At 50.9% G+C, this 20,852-nt stretch overlaps 1 protein-coding gene across 3 annotated transcripts; it reads right to left on the reverse strand.

Moving 5' to 3' along the window:
- Positions 1-2,993: 2,993 nt before the first annotated feature.
- On the reverse strand, positions 2,994-18,174 carry HELT (helt bHLH transcription factor). Of its 3 annotated transcripts, none has more exons than XM_036996602.2 (4): positions 17,618-18,174; positions 4,441-4,545; positions 4,072-4,168; positions 2,994-3,666 (listed from the first exon to the last, which is right to left on the reverse strand). In XM_036996602.2, exons 1-4 carry the CDS (start codon positions 17,729-17,731, stop codon positions 3,170-3,172), a joined length of 813 nt encoding a protein of 270 aa, XP_036852497.2. In that variant the 5' UTR covers positions 17,732-18,174; the 3' UTR covers positions 2,994-3,169. The 3 variants fall into 3 exon arrangements, 2 of the variants coding, with proteins under 2 accessions (XP_036852497.2, XP_073075259.1); XM_073219158.1 differs by having other exon boundaries at positions 2,994-3,669; XR_012124028.1 differs by lacking the exons at positions 2,994-3,666; positions 4,072-4,168; positions 4,441-4,545 and adding an exon at positions 14,244-15,335.
- Positions 18,175-20,852: the final 2,678 nt, after the last annotated feature.

A 20,852-nucleotide genomic window follows, 5' to 3' on the forward strand; every position in this document is an offset into this window, starting at 1 on the left:
GCAAAACTCCAAGAGACTTGGCACTGTCAGGCAGTTGACTCAGTCATTCCACAGATACTTATTAGCTCCTATGCATGCACCACACTGCCCTACTTTCCTTGGTGTGTTACTCTATATACACACCCATTCCCAGGTTCCTAGGAAGTCCATGCCTTTGTGGGGTCAGTTAGGCACTTCATAGCGGCTCCCCCACCTTCCCTGCCTGGTAGCTAGCATCCCAGACTGGAGGCCCCACAATATTTGGAGCTGTGGTTGTTCAAAAACGCCTGGGAGCACAAGTGAGCTCTGTATTACCACCACCCTTTTGGCAGGGGCAGCTGGAGTGCCTGGAAACTCCTGGTTCTAGCCCTGCAGAGCCACCGGCACTGGCCCAGAGCACCAGCCACCAGCTTTGTTCCTCAAGCCTCTGGAGAAAACCTTTGATTTCATGGGGATGATTATTTTTATTCTTGCCCACTCAAGGATGAAGCCCAAGAAACAAGAGGTTGCCCCTTTCAGAGGCATCACAATGGGTTACCTCCAGCCAAACCCACTGTTTTTTGTTTTTTGTTATTTCTGGGTTTGGTTGAGCCTCTCTTGGAAACCATTACTATACAACTTACTTAAAAGAAAGAGTAGAGGGATTGGGCCTAAGAGACTCAGACAGAGGGGGGAGGATGTCGGGGACTTGGGACAGGGAGGCTGGAAGGAATGTGTTGTCAGAGAAAGCATAGGAAGGACACATTAAAGTCACAGTCAGATTTGCATCAATTCCATTTAGTAGTGACAATTTTAATCTTCAGCAAAGTCAGGCTATTCCAAGTTTGACTTTAGGCCAAGCCTGCAGAATTGGAATTTTGGATGAAGGTTTTAGAAAAAGATAGGACACAGGCACACTCACTCACACACACACACTCACACACACACACACACACACGCACAGAAAGAGGGAGAGAGAAAGGGGAGGGAGACTTTTATCCTAAAGTCATTGTAAATCCAAAGCAGGGTTTTATCCTCCACAGTTAAATGAGAAAGAAAAAAAATCAAGAATACCAACATTTGAGGTACAAAGACTGTCATGCGCCAGTGGAAGTTTGCAAAATTATATGTAAATGACCAAAGTTTTTACTGTGGTGGCCCTGTGCATTCCGAAAGCTAATCCCGAAGAGAAAATCTACTTAGTAAAAGAAAGTTTTGTCTAATTTGGTTAACAGTTGTGAAGTGACAAAAATACTGAATATATTAATAATTTATATTTCCAGGGTAACACTGTATTTTTAATGCTTCACTGCCGGAGGGAATTCAGACTGGCTTACTGCTCAGAGAAAAAAACCTGAAAGGCCTTCTTCATATTCTGTATCCAACACTGATGAAAATGGGTGTAAGACATGTGTTCCAATAATAGGCACCATGCAGTCTCCCATTTCTGCATGATTTGTTTTCATCCCATTTTGCTCAATGTATGATTGTTATCCTGAAGGCCTCCTGGTCTTATACTCACTTTTAGGCTCCACCTATGTCATACCAGTTCGTAAGGGAGGAGGTAACTGCATCTCACATGTATAGATAAGTAATTATAGTGACACGTAGTGTATATAAAGGCAAGAACCCTTACTTGCAAGTCCTTTTCTAAAGCTTATAGATTCCCTGCACCCATGCCCCCCAAAACATACATTTAAGTTTCACTCTGTGGGCAATGTAATGAAGTGGGGTTTTTTGCTTTCTGTTTTTTCCTGTCTCTGTATAATCAAGTTTGGTGGTTTACAAATTGCAGGTCATCCTATGCCATGACCTCAGTAAACAGTCCAGGTCAGAGCTCCCTTAAATCCTGTCTATAGTTAATTTGTTTTCCTCCAGTTAATCTGGGAGAAGACAAATCATCTGTAGTTCCTCTAAATGGCCTCTGGAAATTGGAAAACCTGCTACCTAATTTCAGATTATTTATTTAAAGGGCATCAAAGCTACCCGGAACAAAGAGAAAAGATGAGAACAAAGAAGAAAATCAGTGAAGGAAAAAAAATTTAAACCGATGCAAACACAACTTTAGCAGGCTGGATGCCTTGTTCATTTTTATCTGTTTACAGAAAAAAAGAGTCTGCTTTCGCTGCTTGCGTTTTAGGAAAACATGATTTGGTTTTTTTAATGTATTGCCATTTTGTGGGAGGGAAAGCGCAGATCCAATTGAAAACCACAAGATCACTAGCTGGCTCCCTTAGACCCCAAACTTTATTCACTATGTTCTGGGTGGAGCAAGAAGGGTACATAATCTGCCCTCCCCGAAAGTGGGAGACGGAAGCCTTTTCTCAGCAAGCCTGAGAACCTGCGCGGAGAACCCAGAGACAAGGTCTGGAGGGTGGGGATCAGCAGAGGGGACAATCCTTGGGGCAGCCCATCTCCCGACTGGGTCGAGCGGGCCTCTCAACCGGTTGCCTAGCGCCCCGGATGCCGAGCCGATCAATGCGCAAAAGGCAATCCGGCGGCAAGAAGTTGTGATCCGAAAAACAAAACCAGACTTTGGATGTTGTTTTTAAGCCATAACAGAAATTACTTCCCGTTCGTATTTTTCAGAGGCGCGTTCAGGCTGTAAACCTAGTCGCGCATCTTGCTGGCCTGAGTTTTCGCCGCGCTCCGAACCTCCGGGCGCTTGGTAGGCGCATCCCGAGGCCTCGTCTCGGGCTAGGAAGGGCGCCCAGGCCCAGCTGGCGAAAGTCCTCTAAAGCCAGTCTGGGGAGGGTCCTTCGGTTTGCGTTCTCCGAGAGCCAAGGACTCTGGTCTATGCGTCCTCCCTTCTTCGAGGAAGATGCCCTTTTGAGCGCGAGGCGGGTGCGGGGCTGGAGCCCGCAGGAAAGCGGCGAACCCGCCCCTCCTTAGCTCCTCACCGCAACTCGGCACGCCGCCCTCCCCCCGCCCAGGTACCGAGGGCCGTCGCCGTCGCCTCCCTCTGCCTTGTGCCCTCGGCACCTCGGAGCGGGTGGGTTTGTGGGGGAGTAGGAGGAAACAAAGAAGCCCATCCCTTGGGGTCTTTATCAGAAACGTTTATTGCCAGGGGGAGATTCTTTAGAAGACTTAACTTCGCTCTTGGCCTTCCCCCCACCCAGCTTTTTTGTTGGCTCAATATTTACACCTGTACAATATACAGTGTTTCTCCCAAGCAGCGCCGAAGCGCGGAGAACTCAGGCGGCGACTGGCGTCAGAGCACCGGCGGGTGCTGGGGCGGGTGCAGGTTGAGGGCGTTGGGGTGGGCGTGGCCGATGAGGTTGAGGTAATGGCGGTCCAAGCCCTGCACCGGCGCCAGGAAGGGGCTGTGCTGCTGCGCGGGGCTCGGGAGCTGCACGGGCGCGCTGGGCAGGTAGGGCAGCGCCGGGCTGCGGGCCGCGCCGTGTGGCCAGGGGAAGGGCCCCGCGGCTGCGCCCTGCGGGAACATAGACGCCTCACCCGGGCCGTGGCCCGCGAACTCGGGCGCCGCTGGGTGCAGCTGATAGGAGAAATCCGGCTCCGGGAGCGAGCCCAGCGGCTGGAAGGCGGGCTCGGCGCCCAGGCGGGCCTTGGACTGCAGGAAGGCGAGGATGCGCGCATACTTGGTGTCCTTGGTCTCCATGCGCTCCACGGTGGTGAGATAATGCACTAGGTTCTTCATGCACTCGTGGTAGCCGTAGTGGAAGTAGTTGGCAAACTCCGCAAGCAGTTCTGCTGGTGGGGCAAGAAAATACGAAGAAAGAAAAAAAAGTGAGCGGCCTCCTCCCTACCCGGGAGCCCGAGGCGTGTGCCAGGCACCTCTAGGCAAGTTTTCTAGCCCGAGTTACCATCTGAGGTCCACCCTCCCCTCTCCCAGTCTGGAGACGGGAAAAGCGCATGCAACGACCTCCTTTTCCTTAAGAACCTGGCCCCCCCTGAGAGGGAGGCGATGGGACCAGTATCCCCAGAAACTGGTTCTCCAGCCCCTCTTGGGTTTCGCAGGACCCCGGCCCACCCCTGCTCTGGCGGAACCCAGGGAGGAAGTCTGGCTAGCGCCGCTCCGCTCGCACTCTCACCCCCAGGAATCCGTGGCGCACGCTTGCTGCCCAGAGTGCCCTGTGTCCAGCTCGCGCCCACCTTTTTCCCTTCCCCGAGGAAAATCAGCGGAGTGCAGGGCCCTCAGGTACTGAACGGTCATCTCGAGGATCTCCGCCTTCTCCAGTTTCCCGGAACTCTGCAAAGGGAGGAAGGGCTCCTCGTAGCCACCCAGCGGGCTCAGGCCCACTTCAGCAGGCTGGGTGCCCGGTTTTATCAGGGGAGCACCAGCGAGCAGGGCGCTGCTGTGGGTCTGCACGAGGGCCACGTAGGGCTCACTCCGCGCTCAGGCCACCGGGGAGGGAAGCCCACATGAAAGGCCCTTTCCTTCTCCAGAGTCCAGGCATCCCGGCTGAAAGTGACCGGAGGATTCCCCGGGCAAGCACCGTATCTTGGCCGCCCCCATGTTACCTGCTTCGCCAAGGCCATGGGCACTGTCTTGCCCAGCTCGTTCAAACAGCGATTAATCCGGTCCCTCCTCCGCTTTTCTATCACTTTGTGGGAAACGGGGGTTCTCTGCGAACAGATTTGTATGTTTAGGTTTGCCCGGGATGTCGTCCAAGGCGCGGCTGTAGCTGTGTGCCAACCGTCTTCCCAGCCCCCAGCGCTGCCCAGGGACCCGCTCCCGGTAAGGGGTCCATGACCCTCCACACTAGGGTCAAGAGAGCTCTGCCGTCTCACGCCTGCGCTGGCGCGCTTCCTTGCCAGCCTCCCTACCCACTCGGGCCACACTGCCAAACGGAGCGCCAAGGCATTGGGGAGGTGGCCACCAATCCCCGGGGGGTGGTGCCCTGCCCGGATGAGGACTTTACTTTCCATATCTTCATTCCTTTTCCAAACCACTCAGGGTTCCTGCACACGAGAAGTCCCTGCCGTTGGTTCAGCCAGGTGGCAGCTCAGGGTGTCAGACGCCCCCACTGTCAGAGGGCAAGAGCGGTCTGGGTTCAGCCAACTCACTTTGCGTTCCTTGAACTTGTCTGACATCTTGGTCAGCACGCGCCCCGCAAGGCACCCGTCCACCTTCGGCCTCCTGTGCCGCCTCGAGTGTCTCAGGTACACTGCAGCTTTCCAACTCCGAGGGGCTGCCTTATAAAGCGGTCATCTAGTGCTCCAAGTGCATTCACGAGCTGAATTATTCCATAGGATTAGGGGAGCTGCGTTTGGGGGATCCATGCATTCAAGATCGGTTTTAAAGAAGTTAAGAAAAAAAATTTAGCAGCCGAGGGGGGGTGAACTGGGGGCAGATAAGCTTTGTTAATCCACGTGGCCCTTCAAAGGACACGTGATCGGCGGGGGACTAATATTTGCCTGGCAACCGCCTGGGAGGGAAAAGGAGGTGGTAAACGGGCCTGCAGGCGAGTGAGCGCCTGCAGCAGCCATACGCGCGGAGCGCAGGGGCGCAGCGGCCGCAGGCACCGGGGGGCGAGGACCCTCACAAAACAGTGTCGCCTCCTTTAGTCCCACCGCTGAGTCTCACACGATTGCCTGTTTACAAATCCCAGCAAGCCCTCAGTCCCAGCGCCAGTGAGTTTTAAAGCCTGTCCAGAGTCATTAAAGTAATTAAGTAAGCCTTTAATAGGCTGTTCCGCCGGGTTCAAGGGAGAGCTCTTGGAGACAGAGGCGCCCCGTTTGTTCCCAGGCTTTTCTCACACGACTTGGTGACACGTCCATCTCCCCCCTTTTTGTTTACACCGCTTTATTTGTCCGGACATCCCGGCAGGTGTGGGGCTGCGGCTGGCACACGAGGCTCCCTCCTCGCCTCGCCCCTCCCGCCAGTCTTTGGCACGCGACGCTTCCCTCTTAGCCCCTGACCACGTCCCTTGCTTTCTTTTCTCCCCCCACGGGCTCTCTTTTTGCGGGGGGAAGAGGCTCAATTTGTAGCCTATTATCCTATACGAAAATGTCCATTGAAAAGTATGAATAGTTTCATTGGACCAAATTTTAATAATGGCAGAGGGTGGGGCGGAGAGACAGCAGGCGTGTGTGTGTGTGTGAGCGAGGGAGGGGTGGGAGGATTGGGGGGCAATACGGAGAAGAGTGGGCAAAAAGAAAAGGGGGAATGCAGCTGGCCCAGGCGAGCATTATGCAACGTCACCTGCGAGAGGGGGCGCCTACAGACCCCTATTCATTTGCCTAATTTTGGTCAATTTAACAAACTTCAGGAGAAATTATTGTGGCTTTGTCAGGGAGGGTGAAGCCTTCTGATCGAATTAACAGCATGTTTTGATCCGGTAAATGTCATTAGAAAGGGAGAAACAATCGCGCTTAGAGGGCTCTGAGTAATGCGCCCAAGTGGAGACGCCAAAGCGCACGGCTCACAAAGGGAGCAAGTAGCTGCCACAGGGAACTTTTGTACCCGCCCATCGCCCAAGTTTTGACACAAAAAGGCATTATTTCATACTTGAATACGTTTAATCCAACGATTGTCTATTTTCTGCAAACATATTTTCACAGCATTGTTAACTTTTTATGTCCCCCTTTCGCGGGCGCCTTTTCTTAACGTTTGGGGGCGGGAGAGCGCAGACACTTTGGGCATCAATATTTGTCACTGAAAAGGGCTCCGTGAAGTTAGGGAAGTTGATCTCTTTTTTATGGTTTTAGAGAGCGAATATATCGGGGGAGGAGGAGGGAGGGAAACCACGAACAGAAACGAAGGAGGAAACTCGCTGGACGGGCCCAAGGGGAAGGAGGGGGGCGACGGCGGCGGGGAACTCCCCGGGCGTCTGCGCCTCCGCGGGCAGCCCGACTCCGCGGCCGGGGGCCTCCTCCCCCACTGACAGGGCTCCCTCACATTTGCCGCCTGGGAGCCCTCACTGGGGGGGCTCCAGGCGTGCTGGCGTGGGTGGGGGCTGAGCCCTCATGTAGATGGAAAGTATAAAAATGGTTTTTGTTTTAAGACCTGCTCTAGAGCCACCCATCTCTCAACCTTTTTCCGGTCTGGTCCATCTGAGAACGACAGAGACCTCTCCTTGGATATATTTCTGTCCTTTTCTGCTCCCCACCTCGCCTAAATTCTCTCTACCTTTGCTGGACTGTGGGGCCCCTGCTCTCCCTTTGGGGGTTGCCAGTCCTTGGCAGAGGTGGCTGAAGAGGCGCCCTGCTCGCTGGTGGGACTTCAGGAGCCTCTAGGGCGCAGAGGCTGGCCCGGGGTGCCAGGCCTTGGGAGATAGGGAGCGGCCCACCTGCTTCCTCCTGGGAAGTGGGGCTCAGTGGGCACCACACACCCCTAAGGTGTCCCCTCCATCTTGCTTTCAGTCTCCTCATCTCACTTCTTTTCTACTTCATGCCAGATTGGACACCACCCGCACCCTCCTGAAGGTTGCTCTGCCAGCCGGGTGCCCTCTCAGGGGTTGTCGATTTCAGTATATTCACCCGCACACAAGGGGATTAAACACAAACCCTTATCATCCAAATTAACTAATGTGAATGGGTAAAAGGGAGCACACACACTTTTCACCCCCCACCCCCGCTTTTAAGCCAGCAGACTAGAAGTTGATCCTCTTACTGCTGGTGTTAACCGCCAGCTGCAGGCACCTTCCATGGGCCAAATTTCATTCTTTGCAAACTGTTTAATTTCCCATGTTTGGTCTCTGAGCTGGGTTTCAGGGCTTGCCCAGGGCTGTAAGTACCCGCCTCTGGTTTGGAGAGACAGAGTGAAGGTGGTAGGTGGGCGGAGATGGGGTGGAGGGCCCATGCACCCTTGCCATTAGCCAGAAAGTGGATGCAGCCTTTCCTGGGAGTCTGGAAATGCCTCCTCTAGTTCAGGTGGGGGAAAAGATGTGTTTCATTTCTCCCTTCCCAGCTGGAAGGCTTGCATCACACTGACAGAAAGTGGGGCAACCAGGACCCTCATAGTCATTTTCCCTTTAATCCTCCTCACCATACTAGGGATGTGATCGGGTTTCCCGGATCTTGATCCAATTTTCACCCAAAATGAGAGCAGAATAATGAAGAGTGGTGGTTCTGGAGCCAAACTTCCCTTGAAATTGCAGCTCCCACCACCTACCAGCTAGGAAAGACGTAGGTCTGGCCACAAAATCTCACTGTACCTGTTTCCTCTTCTGTAAAATGGAGATAATTACCATATCTACTAGGCACCTAAAGGAAGGCTTAACTACTCTGAATAGTTTTAGTTTGCCTTTCTTGGGCAGTGGCTCTCACAGATGGTGTTTTGTGGGGTTGGCATTGTTGCACGATATTTTCCATTCGTTTCATATTTTTTTCTCATCCCTAAGAAAGCGTCACTCTTCCTGAAAAGCCAATTTCTCTTGAGGTTGGTTAGGCTGACCAAAATTCAGGTGACATCATCTAGTGCTTGTTGACCAGCTGCATTCTCCTTGTGAATGTGAGGCTGAAAAAGATTCTAACTGCAGAAGTCACTGCGAGTGTTGCAAGACATTAGTATCAAAAGCAAAGCAAAGCTGGGAAGTATGACCACTTAGAAATTAGACAATGCTGCTTAAATGTTCATCTGCACTTAGACTCCTGGCTTCTAAAGACCCTTGTTGGGGAATACAGCATTCATAGGCAGAATTTGGTTATTGCTGTTCATAGTGCTATTTTTACTATAACTTTTTTAGCTCCATAGATTTGACGTTTGGCTTCCAAACAATGAAAGACGGATTCTTTTGTGTGTTCTCCCCCTTCCCTCACCATGTCTCTCCCAATTCAAAAAAAAAACAAACAGGATTTTTAGACTTGGGAAGAGGAAGGAAGATGAATGGAAAGAAAAATATCATGGCTATTCAGTGATTTCAGTCAAATTGCCAAAGGACATTGTTCTGGGTGATTTCGGTTTTCTTCCTCCACCTTCCACCTCAATACACAGAGCAGATTTTTCTAGTTTCAGTAATGGGCCTGGGGAGTTAGCCAGTGAGGAAACTTGAGGAGTCTTCTCTGAACATGGAGAAAACTCAACTGTGGTTGACGCTACTGTACTTGTGAGGCACCCAGGAGGCAAGGCACACAGGGAACGGAGCTCCTGGTGCTCTTTCTGGAGAGAGCAGGGTCGCAGTGTGGGGTGTTGGGCTATTTCCTCTGAAAGGAGCCTCAGAGAGTGTCAAATCACACGTGCCCTTTTACCCCTGGAGAATCTGAGGAGCAACGAGAGCTGGGAATGCCCAGCGGCGCCCAGCAAGCTGCTGGCACAGCGCAACTCACTATTTGCTGTGACCTCCTGTGCTGACAGCCTCTGATTCCTCCTCTGCCTCTGTGAAGGGGCGTCCAGTCTGGGGCACTGTGATTTAGGAGGGGAAACACTCTGCAGGCTGCCCTGCTGCCTGTGGCTGGTGCCACTGTGCCCGGAGGCATCAGCTGTATGCTCTGGCCTCCTTCCCAGGCTCCTACTGCTCACAGGATCCCCAGGTGGTTGCTATGCACGTCAGAGGCGGAGGAGCACTGCTCTGACTGTGGTTGGAGGCCACCGTTTGGTATTTAACGGCTGTGGTTACCTTATGTGCAAATTCCAGGTGGGAATGGCCACCCCGCTCAGCAGCGGGAGAGTAAAGGTGAGGCTGTCCTTACTGGAGCTAATTGACCGCATAGACTGAAAGGCTTCCCATGAACAAGGGGGCCGTTGTAGCAATGCTTGTTCCAGTATTCCGTACGGTATTTGCAGTACTTCCCATAAGTACTGTCTCTTCCTAGATGCACTGATTTGTTTCCTGGTTGTCTCTCCACAGTTTGAAAGTAGTTGATGCTCTGTGTAGTTTTGTCGAATGGGATAAAACTGGGAGAGGGGCTTAGAGAGTTATTTTGGAGTCAGGGCTGGAGGTAACTGGGTCTCTCTCAGGGCCCTTATGGTTATATTTCACCATTTATTTTTGGACTTTTAAGAGAACTAGGACATGCGTAAATACAGCTATTGAGAATACTTTTAGGGAGCTGGCAGGGTACATGAAAGTGGTGCTTTCCATATTTTGGTGTTAATGTTACTTAGAAAGTATATCGTGGATGCTGCAAATGGTGTCCATTACAGGCTTTGATTGTTCTCAGCAACTGCCTTTCTTTTGGGCCTGATAATTACAGCTTTTTGTACTGTATTAACTTGAGCAACCACCAGGAAGTCATCACTCTAAGCTTTGGCTTAGAGTGTTGAAGGGAGTTCTTAACACAGCATAAAGATTTCATCTGCTTTATAGGATGAATTTGCACAGAAATCTGAAAGTGTATGTTATTGAAAATAAGAAATTATTGTAAATTCCCATAAATCACAACTTGGGGAAAAGATTCAGGTTGAGAAGAAATGCCAGTTACAGAGATGTTAATAACAGGTGCCATCGTATGGGCAGTGATCAAGTAGCAGAGGTCTGACAGATGCGCAGTCTGTGACCGCAGGTGACCAGGCTCCCCCCGCCCCCGTCTGCCGTCTCTGTTCACTCACCACCACATTCGGCATTTACTGTGCCAGGTGGGACAGGACTGCATGGGAGCCACTGAGAACAAACGTGTACTCTGGAGAATCTGTGAATTCCCACACATGGGAAGAAGAACCTGAGGGGGGAGGCCTTGAGGTCAGGCACTATCCCTAATTTGCCTGGTTAGTAGTCCAGCCCCTCAGTTTTTACCCCACTGCTTGTAGTTTCTGTCCATTCCATTACTTTACATTAATCTTGCCACTTAGTCACGAATTCGAGGACTTCTAAATTCCTTCCTTTAAAAACTTCCTTGCCTTGCAGAGCAGTGGGGCCTCTTGTTAGGGTGTATTGAGATAATCAGATTTTGATCCTAACACCAAAATGAAGGATACTGTCAAGAAAACAGCTTTGGATTGAGATAGAGTAATTTTGAAAGACCTGGTATATTAATTTTCCGTTGTTGCTGTAACAGATCACCATAAACTTGGTGGCGTAAAGCAGCACAAACTTATTCTTCTTTCACAGTCCGGAGGCCGGAAGCCTGCAGTCGGTAGCACTGAGGTGCCAGCAGGGCCCCACTCCTTCTGCAGGGGCTGGAGCGCAGTCGGTTTCCTGCCTTTCCAGTTGCACGGCTGCCCCCATTCCTTGGCTTGTGGGTGCATCACTTCAGTCTCTGCCCCTGAGGTCCCACTGCCTTCTCTCTCATCCCTCTGCTTCTTTTTTATGATAATTATAGTCATATTTAGGGTACACCTGTATAATCTCCCTGTCTCAGAATGCTTAATTTGGTCAAGTCTGCAAAGTCCTTTTTTGCCACATGAAGTAACATTTATAGGTTCCAGGAATGAGGATGTAGATGTCTCTGCGGGGCCATATTTAGCCTCCTGCATTGCTGAAATGCCACAGTGGAACCAGGGCAGCATCTGTGCCCTGAGCCCTGCGAGCAAGGCCAGCGCAAGGGCCGAGGCATGGACAAGGGGGGGGGGGAAGAGGAAGGGAATGCGTCCTGTCTCCGGACTCAGCAGGGCTGGCCTCTCCTTCTCCACTGCTTCCTTCCCTTCCTCTTCTCCCTTCGTCCTTTCTCATCCCCTTGTGCATCTCAGGACCCCTTGCTCCTAGGCCTCAGAGTTAAAGCTGCTGGAGTATATTATGGTGCATTAGGAGTTAGTTCATCTTTAGGTTACTAACCTACAACCCTTGTTACCATTTACACATACACTGGCTGTGTCTCAAAACTAGCTAATTAAGACCCCATCTTTTCCCCACTCTTCAACATCCTTGTGCTTCTAGCTGGTCTAAGGAACTGGTCTAAGGAACACGCCATGCTCACGCTCACCAGAGCCTGTGATTCAGAGACCCGGATATAAATCCTAACTTTGCCTATGCAGTGGTCCTGGGCAAGTCGCTGTGCCTTGGTTTCTGCATCTGTGAAGCAGGGATGATAGTACCTACTTCCTAGGCTTATTGACATGACAGTGAGGTGCCGCAGGTGAAGTTCCTGGCAGAATGACTGCAACACAGGAGGTGTTCAGGGGCTGAGATTCTCATGTGTTGATCTGGTTGAGCACCTGCCATATTCCTGGAATGGTGTTGGACCCTCATATTACTGTGGGGAGCAGAACCCAGTAGCTGCCTTTCAGAAGTTACTGACTGAGGCAGACACAGGAAGGGAACCTAAAATAAGCTAGCAGGAGGGGGTGATGGCATGAGGAACTCAGGGAGGACTTCCTGGAGGAGATGAGGTGTGAACTGATTTCTGAAGGGTGAGTGCATTAGTTTCCTGGGCCTGCCATAGCAAATTACCACAAACTTGGGAGCTTAAAACAATGGAAGTTTATTTCCTCAGTTTTGGAAGCTAGAGGTTCAAAATCACGATGTTAGCCGGGCCATGTGTTCTCTGAAGGCCCTGGAGGAGATGCAGTTCCTTGTCTCTTCCAGTTCCTGGTAGTCCCAGGCATCCCTTGGTTGTGGCAGCGTCACTCCAGCCTCTGCCTGTCTTCACATGGGTCCATGTCTCTCCTCTTCTTATAAGAACACTTTAGGGTCCACCTGGATAATCCAGGATGATCTCAGGATACCTAACTTAATTACACGTGCAAAAACCCTTTAGCTGAATAAGTAACAGTTACAAGTTCTGGACAGACCTATCTTTTGGGGGACCACCTTTCAATCCCCTACAGTGAATAAGAAACACCAAGTGAAGACAGCAGGGAGGGGTGCTCTCTGGAAGGGGAATGGCATGGGGGAGGACACCAGGCATAGGATGGCTTCTGGTTTAGGGAGACCACAATGTAGTCCTCCTAGGTCATGAACGTGAAGGAGGTGAAAGGTAGTCATGGTGAGGGGCAGACTGGACACCAGGTAGTTTAATCACTATGTCACAGTGGTTCAGGTAAAGATGCTGAGGTCGTGTACGAGGATTAGAGACAGGCTGAACGCATTTGAGAGAGAGCCCTGATTAGCAGGGCTTAGGGAAGGAGTAAAGATGGTGGGAGAAGAGGGAAGATGATGGCTGGATTTCTGGTTTGGCAGTTGACTATGTGGGGACCCAATTAATAGAGGTTAGCAATAAGGAGGAAGATAAGGTCATTGTGGGGGTATGTATTACGGGGCAGGAGGTACAGGAGATGATTTATGTAACTTTGGACATATAGGTTTTACAGATGCCCAGAGTGGATGCCCAGGAGACAGTTGAGATATGAAGCTGAAGGCTAGTTAATATGAAGAGGGCTGCATCAGCCTGCAGGGGTCACAGACCATGATGGGATGAAATAACTTTAGAAGAGCTCAAAGGGGGACAGGGGGCTAAGGACAGAGTTCTGGGTGGTGCTGATGGGCATGGAGTGGTGAAGGCCACTAACCAGGAAGGGGCCACCTGTAGGGAAGGAGAAGAGCTCAAAAAGCTCCTAGGATTCCTGGGAGCAAAGTGTTGATGGTTCAAGAGGGAGGAAATGTTCACAGGACCTGACGTAGGAGAGAGCCAGAAAATTCATAGCTGATATCCCTAGAAGTCATCAGCAAACTCTGCAAGTTCCTGAAGTGTGGTAGAAGGAGAAAGGGAGGCACAGACTCTTCCTCTGAAGTGGACTGTGAAGAATGAATGCTTCTCAGGTGACAGGTCAGGAGCTTACTAGAAAAGATAGTCTTCCTGGTAAACCACCAGCTGGAGTTGCTGAGGTGTGCTCCATAACACATGTCACAGAGTGCCCGGGGGTGGAGGGGGCTGTGGGTGCCCTAGGCAGCTGCCCTCACTTCCCAGGCACTGTACTCCGCTAGGCGTGAGTGTTTTGCTTGGTCATTTAACCCCTACAACAGTGAGGTGAGTATTATGCTTATTATACAGAAAAGAACCCGGGCTTGAAGAATTCAAGGACCCTTGACTCCAGGGCACATAACCATTAGGTGGTGGAGCTGGATACAAACTGAGGCTGTCGTAACTCCCCAACCAGGGCCCTTCCCAGCAGGATGCCAGCTCTCGCACAGGTTTGATTCCACTGACATCAGAGGTCCTGGAAGAGATTTCTCAGCTAGGAAACCCACCCCCACCTTCCAGTGACCAAATGCAGTTGCTGCTTCATAAACAGAGGCAATTCTCAATGTACCCAGTGACCTTGGAGATTTGTTCTCCCGCTTATAGCCCCCAAAGGTGCAAGTTACCCCTGTCTTCACATAGTTAAATTCAGCTCTTTCCCTTTGTGCTCTCCACATTTCGAAGACTCCAGTTATGTAGCAATGGCTTCTAAATTCTTGTACATATCAGAAGCTATTTGACAACACACCTTCTGGGGGCCCTTCCAGACTTATTTAAAAAAAATCTCTGTAGGTGTGGTCCTCCAATCTGTATCTTGGGAAAAAAAAGAAAAACAACTTCTTAGGGGATTCTGGTGTGCTCCCGATCTGGCAGTCATTTGATACCTACCACTGCTGTACAATAGCTTGTCAACAGTGAGATTATGTTGTGGTTATCTGTTGACACCTTAATGGGCAGGATTTTTAAAAATCCTTTACGCCATTGGTTCTGAGATTTATTAAGGCAATATATGGACTCTTTTCTTTGTATTAGGACAGTAACTCCCTCACCCTTTACTCTCTTGTTGCAGCAAGAGTAAAGTCTGTGCAGCTCGTTTAAGCTTGCCTGATTTGCAAAGCTCATTTTGGGAAAAGATAAAGGGTATTAGGATTGCCAATGTGGGAGCGGAGTGACCTGGAGCTGTGGCTCTCCAGGATGTGGGCAGCGTTGGCCCGACTGAGTGTTGATCGGTGCCCTCTAGTGGTCGGAACTATTCAGCAACCCCAACAAGGACTGACCCCCTGGGGAACCTCTGGCCTAGAAAAAAACAGGAGTTAAGCCTTGGACTTGCTGTTGGGGAGACCCACTGGGTCTCAGCAGGGCACCTCACCTCCTAGCTGCAACAATTTCATGTATAAGTTGGAAGGGTTGGATGACAGGGAATCAACATTTCCAAAGGGCTGCCCAAGAGACCAATCATATGTGGAGTCCAGGCATGGGTGCAGGTGTGCCATGCAGAGTCCTGTCACAGCCCAGCCATGCCACACGTATGAGCTCTACAAGATTGCGAGCTTGGTTTAATCATCTTTGTGTCCCTAACCTCTGGCACCAGGCTTTGCATGGAGAAAATATTTAATACATATTTGGTAAAAGGAGGCAGGACAAAAGGCAGGTAGGTGGGTGGGCTCACTTATGTTTTCCCGTGAGGAGGCAGGTCAAGGTTAAGGCTTGTGCAGCGGAGCTTGGCTCTGCAGTCCTTCATGCCAGAGGCTGGAGAGGTGATAGTGCAGCTGCCGCAGGTCTCACGGTGCCCTTGAGGGTGAGTGAATCCCTGGATTCTGGTGCCAGCTGGAACCCTCCTGAGTTCTTTGACTTCCAGCACTTGCAGGCCTCCTTCCACCCACTGGAGTCAGGCGGGCATGAGTGGGGCATGGTTTCCTCTGAAGGGCAGATGGTAGGGAGGTAGGGAGGTATGTTCTCCTCAAGAGCCTTTATGACTTCTCAGCAGTCCCCACCTGAGTGTTTGGCCACAGCTAGTGGGAAGAGCTCTGGGTGCCGGTGACCTGGGGACCAGTTCTGACTATCCTTTCCTCTGGAGAGTTTGAACTTGCCAGCCCTCACAACTGCATGGTCAGTTCCTTAAAAAAATCTCTCTCTGTCTCAGACACACACACACAGACACACACACACACACACACAGACACACACACAGACACACACACACACACACACACACACACACACACACACACACACTAATGGTTCTGTTTCTCTGCAAGCACACCTGGTGTTGTATTAGCTGCTGGATAGAGTGGTAAGCAGACATGAGGGACTTGACCACCTGTGTCCCCTGCAGAAGGGGTTAGAGGTTCCATGGCAGACCACTGGCTGGCAGAAGGGGCACACGCAGGGAGGAGTGGTTGGGGGAGCAGGGTGCGGCCAGCAGCCCCTGTGGAGGACCTGGGTTGGTGCTGCGCCCTGGATAATGAGCAGCCCTGGCCAGTGACGCTTCAGGCGGAGGGAGGGTGCGGCAGCAAGGAAGAGCTGACCTGGTGGTGTGCAAGGCCCGAGGAAGCTCTTCTCACACGCTCCCCTTGGACTAACACCCGCTTGCTCAGTGCAGTAGTTGGGTCCTCAGGGGAACCCTTTGGCCCTTCCATTTGGTCAAAACCCCAAATATACAGCCCCACAGCATTGTATACTGTGTTGAGACATACAATCATGTGGTTACTTAGCACTTACTTGAGTGGTTATTTGAAAAATAATCTGTAATATGACCGTAGTATGAATCAGAAGAGCTTGCTACTGTGACAGGCAAGGGGGTTAGAAGGCTGTGGCCAAAAGCCGTGAAAGAAATAATGGGGTGACAGTGGTGGCTGTGGAGGTGTTAGGTTGGGGATAGACCAGAGAGATGTCAACAATGATCTGTCCCCTTCAGGGCTATAGACCATCACTTTCTTGGTTATTATTATTTCCCCAGAAACTAATGTGGTGTCTGGCACACAGTAGGTACTCAAACGCTTTGGTTAGAAAATGAAGGAATGCCTAACAGAGACCCTTCCTGGCACACACAAGGTACTTCCTGCATGTCTGTCCTGGGGTGACAGGAGTGAATGTGATTGTTGCAGATAGCAAAGGCAGGTCTGACCCAACACCCGCGCAGAAAGAAAAGATTTTGCAGAGGAATTTTGAAAAGCTGAAATGAAACAGTTGTGTCAACTGATTTTCAGTTAATTTATGCCTAAAACTGAGACGCACCCATGGACAGAATATTTTTCTTCATGATGATTCTTTTGGCCTGGGAGTCCCTAAGCGAGCACTCCCTGCAGCCAGTGCCAGCTGCCGGCGGCCGTTAGTGCCTCTCCACACCGGGGCCTCCCACGCTTTCTGACTGAGTTCAGGTCAGAAGGTGAGACCAGGTGATTTTGGCCTCTCAGCCCCTCGTCTTCAACTACCTGCTCGCCTTTGCTTTCCTTCCTCTCTGCCACGGGCTTCCCTGAGGAAGCCGAAAGTCACACGGCCCTGCCGACTTGCATCGGCTCTTCCCTTCTGCCCCATGCTGCCCAAGGTGACACCCTGCGCACCTTGCCCTGGGTTGAGGAGGCCACTTGCTGTCCAGCTGCCCCTTCTCTTGGGTCCTGTGACTTGCAGACCATGCGGCCATGAGGTGACTGCGGTCTCTTAGCTCTGCAGTTCCGCTTGCAGACCACATAGCTGACGATGCCAGTGTACCCGCGGGCCTCCTGGGCCCTGCACGCCGCCCTCTTCACCTCCGTGGTCCTCCGCTCCCCTGAGCCGCCAGTCGCAGCCACTCTGCCTTGGAGCTCACTATCCTGTGGGAGAGGCCAGGTGCCTCTCTGTGTGCAATATAGTCTCTCCTGGAGCCCCAGCTCTCATCCAACATTCACGGGGATTTAATTAACACCTACTGTGCTCCAGGCGCTGTGCCAGGACTGGGATACCCCAGTGAACCAAGTGCACGCCGTCTTTTCTCACACGGAGCCGGCGGCAACAGCAGGCCAGAGATTGGTGACCCACCGAATGTTAAGCTGAGGCCAACGCTGGGAAGAAAAGCAACCCCCGGCCCCCGCCAATCCTGACCATTGGTTCTTTTCTCCTCCACATTCTCCAGGCGTAACGAGCCCCTTCTTACCTCCACCTCCTTTCCTTTCCAGCCCGGACCCCTCCGTACAGCATTTCAACTCCTTGTACCAGTTCTTACCTGCCTTTGTCCCTTTTCTTTGGCAGACCAGCAGCATAGAGTCAGCTCAGCTGTCCCTCTTCCCTCCTTGGAAGCAGGGTTCCGAGTGGTGGCGAGAGTCACAAGTGCACACATGCCTCCCGTCACTTGTGATCCCCACTGAAACCCAGAGCATTGTCAGCGCCCCTCGAAGACTGCCTGAGCACCTTGTGCTCTAATCCAGTGGGCATTTGGCTTCTTTGGCATTCAGGGCAGGTGACGTCCTCCTTCTGGAAGTTCCTTAGTCACTTGGGTTTCCTGACACTACTTTCCTGGTCTTCCTATAATTTCTGGACTCTTCTCAATCTCCTTGTGGATTTTTCTTTCTTTTTTTTACCTGTGCCTGTCCTTTAGATATAAATGTCCCTGGGTTCTGTCTCCTACCATCTAGGCTTTTTTTTCACACTTCCTACTTAGCTTGGATGATTTCATTCACAGCAAGGTTTCCACCTGTTACCTACATGCTCATTGTGCTAAAAATCTCTGTTTCCTTCTCTAGAACCTTTCTTCCAAACACTGGACATGTACGTCCACCTGAATGTCCCTTAGGCAGGTGAGTCACAGCCTGTACTTGAGGGCTGTACACATCACTTCCTGTGACATGCATGCAGCCTGTCCAGTATCCCCACCCTCTGTGTCACCTGCCCGCAAGTCACCACACTGCAGGAAGCTGCCCGGAGATAAGAGCGTCTTTGTGGGGCCTCCTTTCCCCTTCTTCCCAAGCACTGTTGATTCTCTTCCTTAAATGCCCTCTCCCGTGCCTGCTTGCCACCCCTACCCACCCGACACTGCTCAACCTTGTTCAGATGCAGTGAGCCGGTAGCCTCACATCAAGCCTCCCTGCCTCCATTCTCTCTCTGTGCCAACCTCCAAAAAGGGTCCAGAGAGATCTTGTGTCCCGCAAATCAGATAATGGTACTTTCCTCACCAGAATTTTCCAGTGCCTCCCACTGACATGGGGACAAAGTCTGAAGTCCCTTCCCTGGCACCCAGGGTCTTCATAGAGGTCCCTGCTGAGCTGCTGGCCATCTCACTACAAGTGCTCCAGCAACAGCTGTGTGCCGGGAGGACCCCTCCTCCACCTGTCCCTCCAGTGAGTGCGTTCTCGTCCTCTGCAGTGCCTGCCCCTGAGCGGTGTGCGAGATGCTGGGCCCACCTCTCCCTCTGCCCTTCAGTGTACCTCTACCCTGGGGACCGTAGTGTCAGGCATGTTTCTAAGTCTGACAGTAAACTTGAGAGCAGTACCGCGTCTGTTCCCATTTGCATCCCGAGCTCCTGATGCAGTGCCTGGTACCGTGCTAAGCGCAGTAGATCTTTGCTGGGCTTCTCCTGACCCCCCGCCTCCTCGGTGGCTGGTCCCTCTTCTCCTGTTAGAGCTTCCAGGCCAGGGTCCAGAACGGCTGCCCCACTGGGCCCGTCTGCTGCTCTCTCTCTCCTTCCTTTATCGTGGAGGCTCCTTTCCTCCATTCTCACTGCTGAGAGAAACCTCTCTTCTCTCTTTATCTCATGCCACATGTTGAATTTTTTGTCATCCTCTTGAGACCTAGCTTGTCCCATGAAAGTGGACTTGCAGCCCAGTGGTCAGGCCCAGCTCCCGCAGTGGGGAGCCTGGTGTCAGGACTGCTCTCGTCCCTGGGCCTGGTTCTGCTCCCAATGCTGGCTTCATCTCAGCTGGTGGGCCTTTCCTTTGTTGGTGCCAGCACTGGCGCTGTTTCCTTTTTGATTATTGCTTTCAAATTCCTTCTTCAGACATTTAATTACCAGGAAGAAGGATGGAAGGGACGAAGTTCTAAGAACTAAATTATTATGAAATCATGGTGTCCTGCCTGTTAGTGGTGTGGTACCCAGAGAGAGACAGACTGGATGTTCCTGCAGCCCAGCACACCCTGGCCTCTTCTCCAGAGATCAGGCCATCCTGGGTACCCTCCTGCCAAAATTTTCACCAGCGTCTGAGTTTTTATCTCCAACAGTTAGTGACAAATCTCCCCATCTCCAAATTGGGACATTTAACAAAAGAGATTTTATTTGTGAATTTATTTGTTTGATAAGCCTTAAGGAGCATTACAATTATATTGCCTTTAAGTGCTCCCCATACCAATTTTATGGAATAAAAATACAATTGCACTAAATTGGACTTGTTCTAGAAAATGTGGACTCCAAGGCTGCTGAGGCAAGTGAAGCTGCTGCAGAAAAATCAGTTGACTGGGACTTGCATCCTCTCTTTCAGCCAGGTTTTCCAGTAAGATTTTACAAAGTTCAATTCAACCAAAACGACTCTTGTATTAGCCCACTTCTTGGTATGTACAATTTATCACTTAAAACATTTTTCCCAATAAATTAGAAAAAGAAATGACCAAGGACATGAGAGAGAACTGCCTAAAATAACTCATTACCCACAAATGTCTGAGAGGCGAGGGCAAGGCAGTGCTGTGAATTGACTTGTGTCTTCCAAAAGAAATGCTGGCATCCTAAGCCCCATTCCTGGCATTATTGGAGAGAGGGTCATTGCAGATGTAACTAGTTACGATGAGGCCATACTGATGGGCCCTTAATCCAGTATGACTGTTGTCCTCGTTGGAAGATGATGTGAAGACACACAGAAACCATGTGACCAGGAGGCGTGTAGCACTTAACGCTGGAGTTCCATGACCACTCGCCAAGCCCTGCAGGCAGCACCAGGAGCTAAGAGAAGGGTGCAGAGCAGATGAGGGCACAGCCCTGCTACCACCTTGATTTCGGACTTCTGACCTCCACAACAATGGCAGAATGACTTCCTGTTGTCTGATGCAGTTTGCGATTAATTGTTACATCAGCCGTAGGAGACTAATAAAGGCAGGAAATTAATTAATTCATTTGATTAATGTCTGAGGCTACATGCTTCTAATAAGGATGACACATGGAACTCATTTTTGGCCTTGTTCATGGCAGTACCCTGTTAATAACATTTTGGCAGTTCAGCTCCTCCCACCGGAAGGAGGCATTAGTAATAACTAACACACAAGAGCTCAGAGCTGAAATAGGGCCAATTAACCATTTGTAAATTACGGTCAATTTGTACAAAACATGACTGGGCTTTTGCCAAGGATGCCATGCTGTTTTAACTCTCTCATTTGTGAAAGCAGGAGCAGACGTTGGTTGATTTTAGGTAACTACAGTAAAAGGCGATTTGCCAACATTTGATTTTTATGGAAATAAAACTTGCCTGATAATCAGTTCA

The sequence above is a fragment of the Manis javanica genome, chromosome 12, assembly GCF_040802235.1.
Source record: "Manis javanica isolate MJ-LG chromosome 12, MJ_LKY, whole genome shotgun sequence".
NCBI lineage: Eukaryota > Metazoa > Chordata > Mammalia > Pholidota > Manidae > Manis > Manis javanica.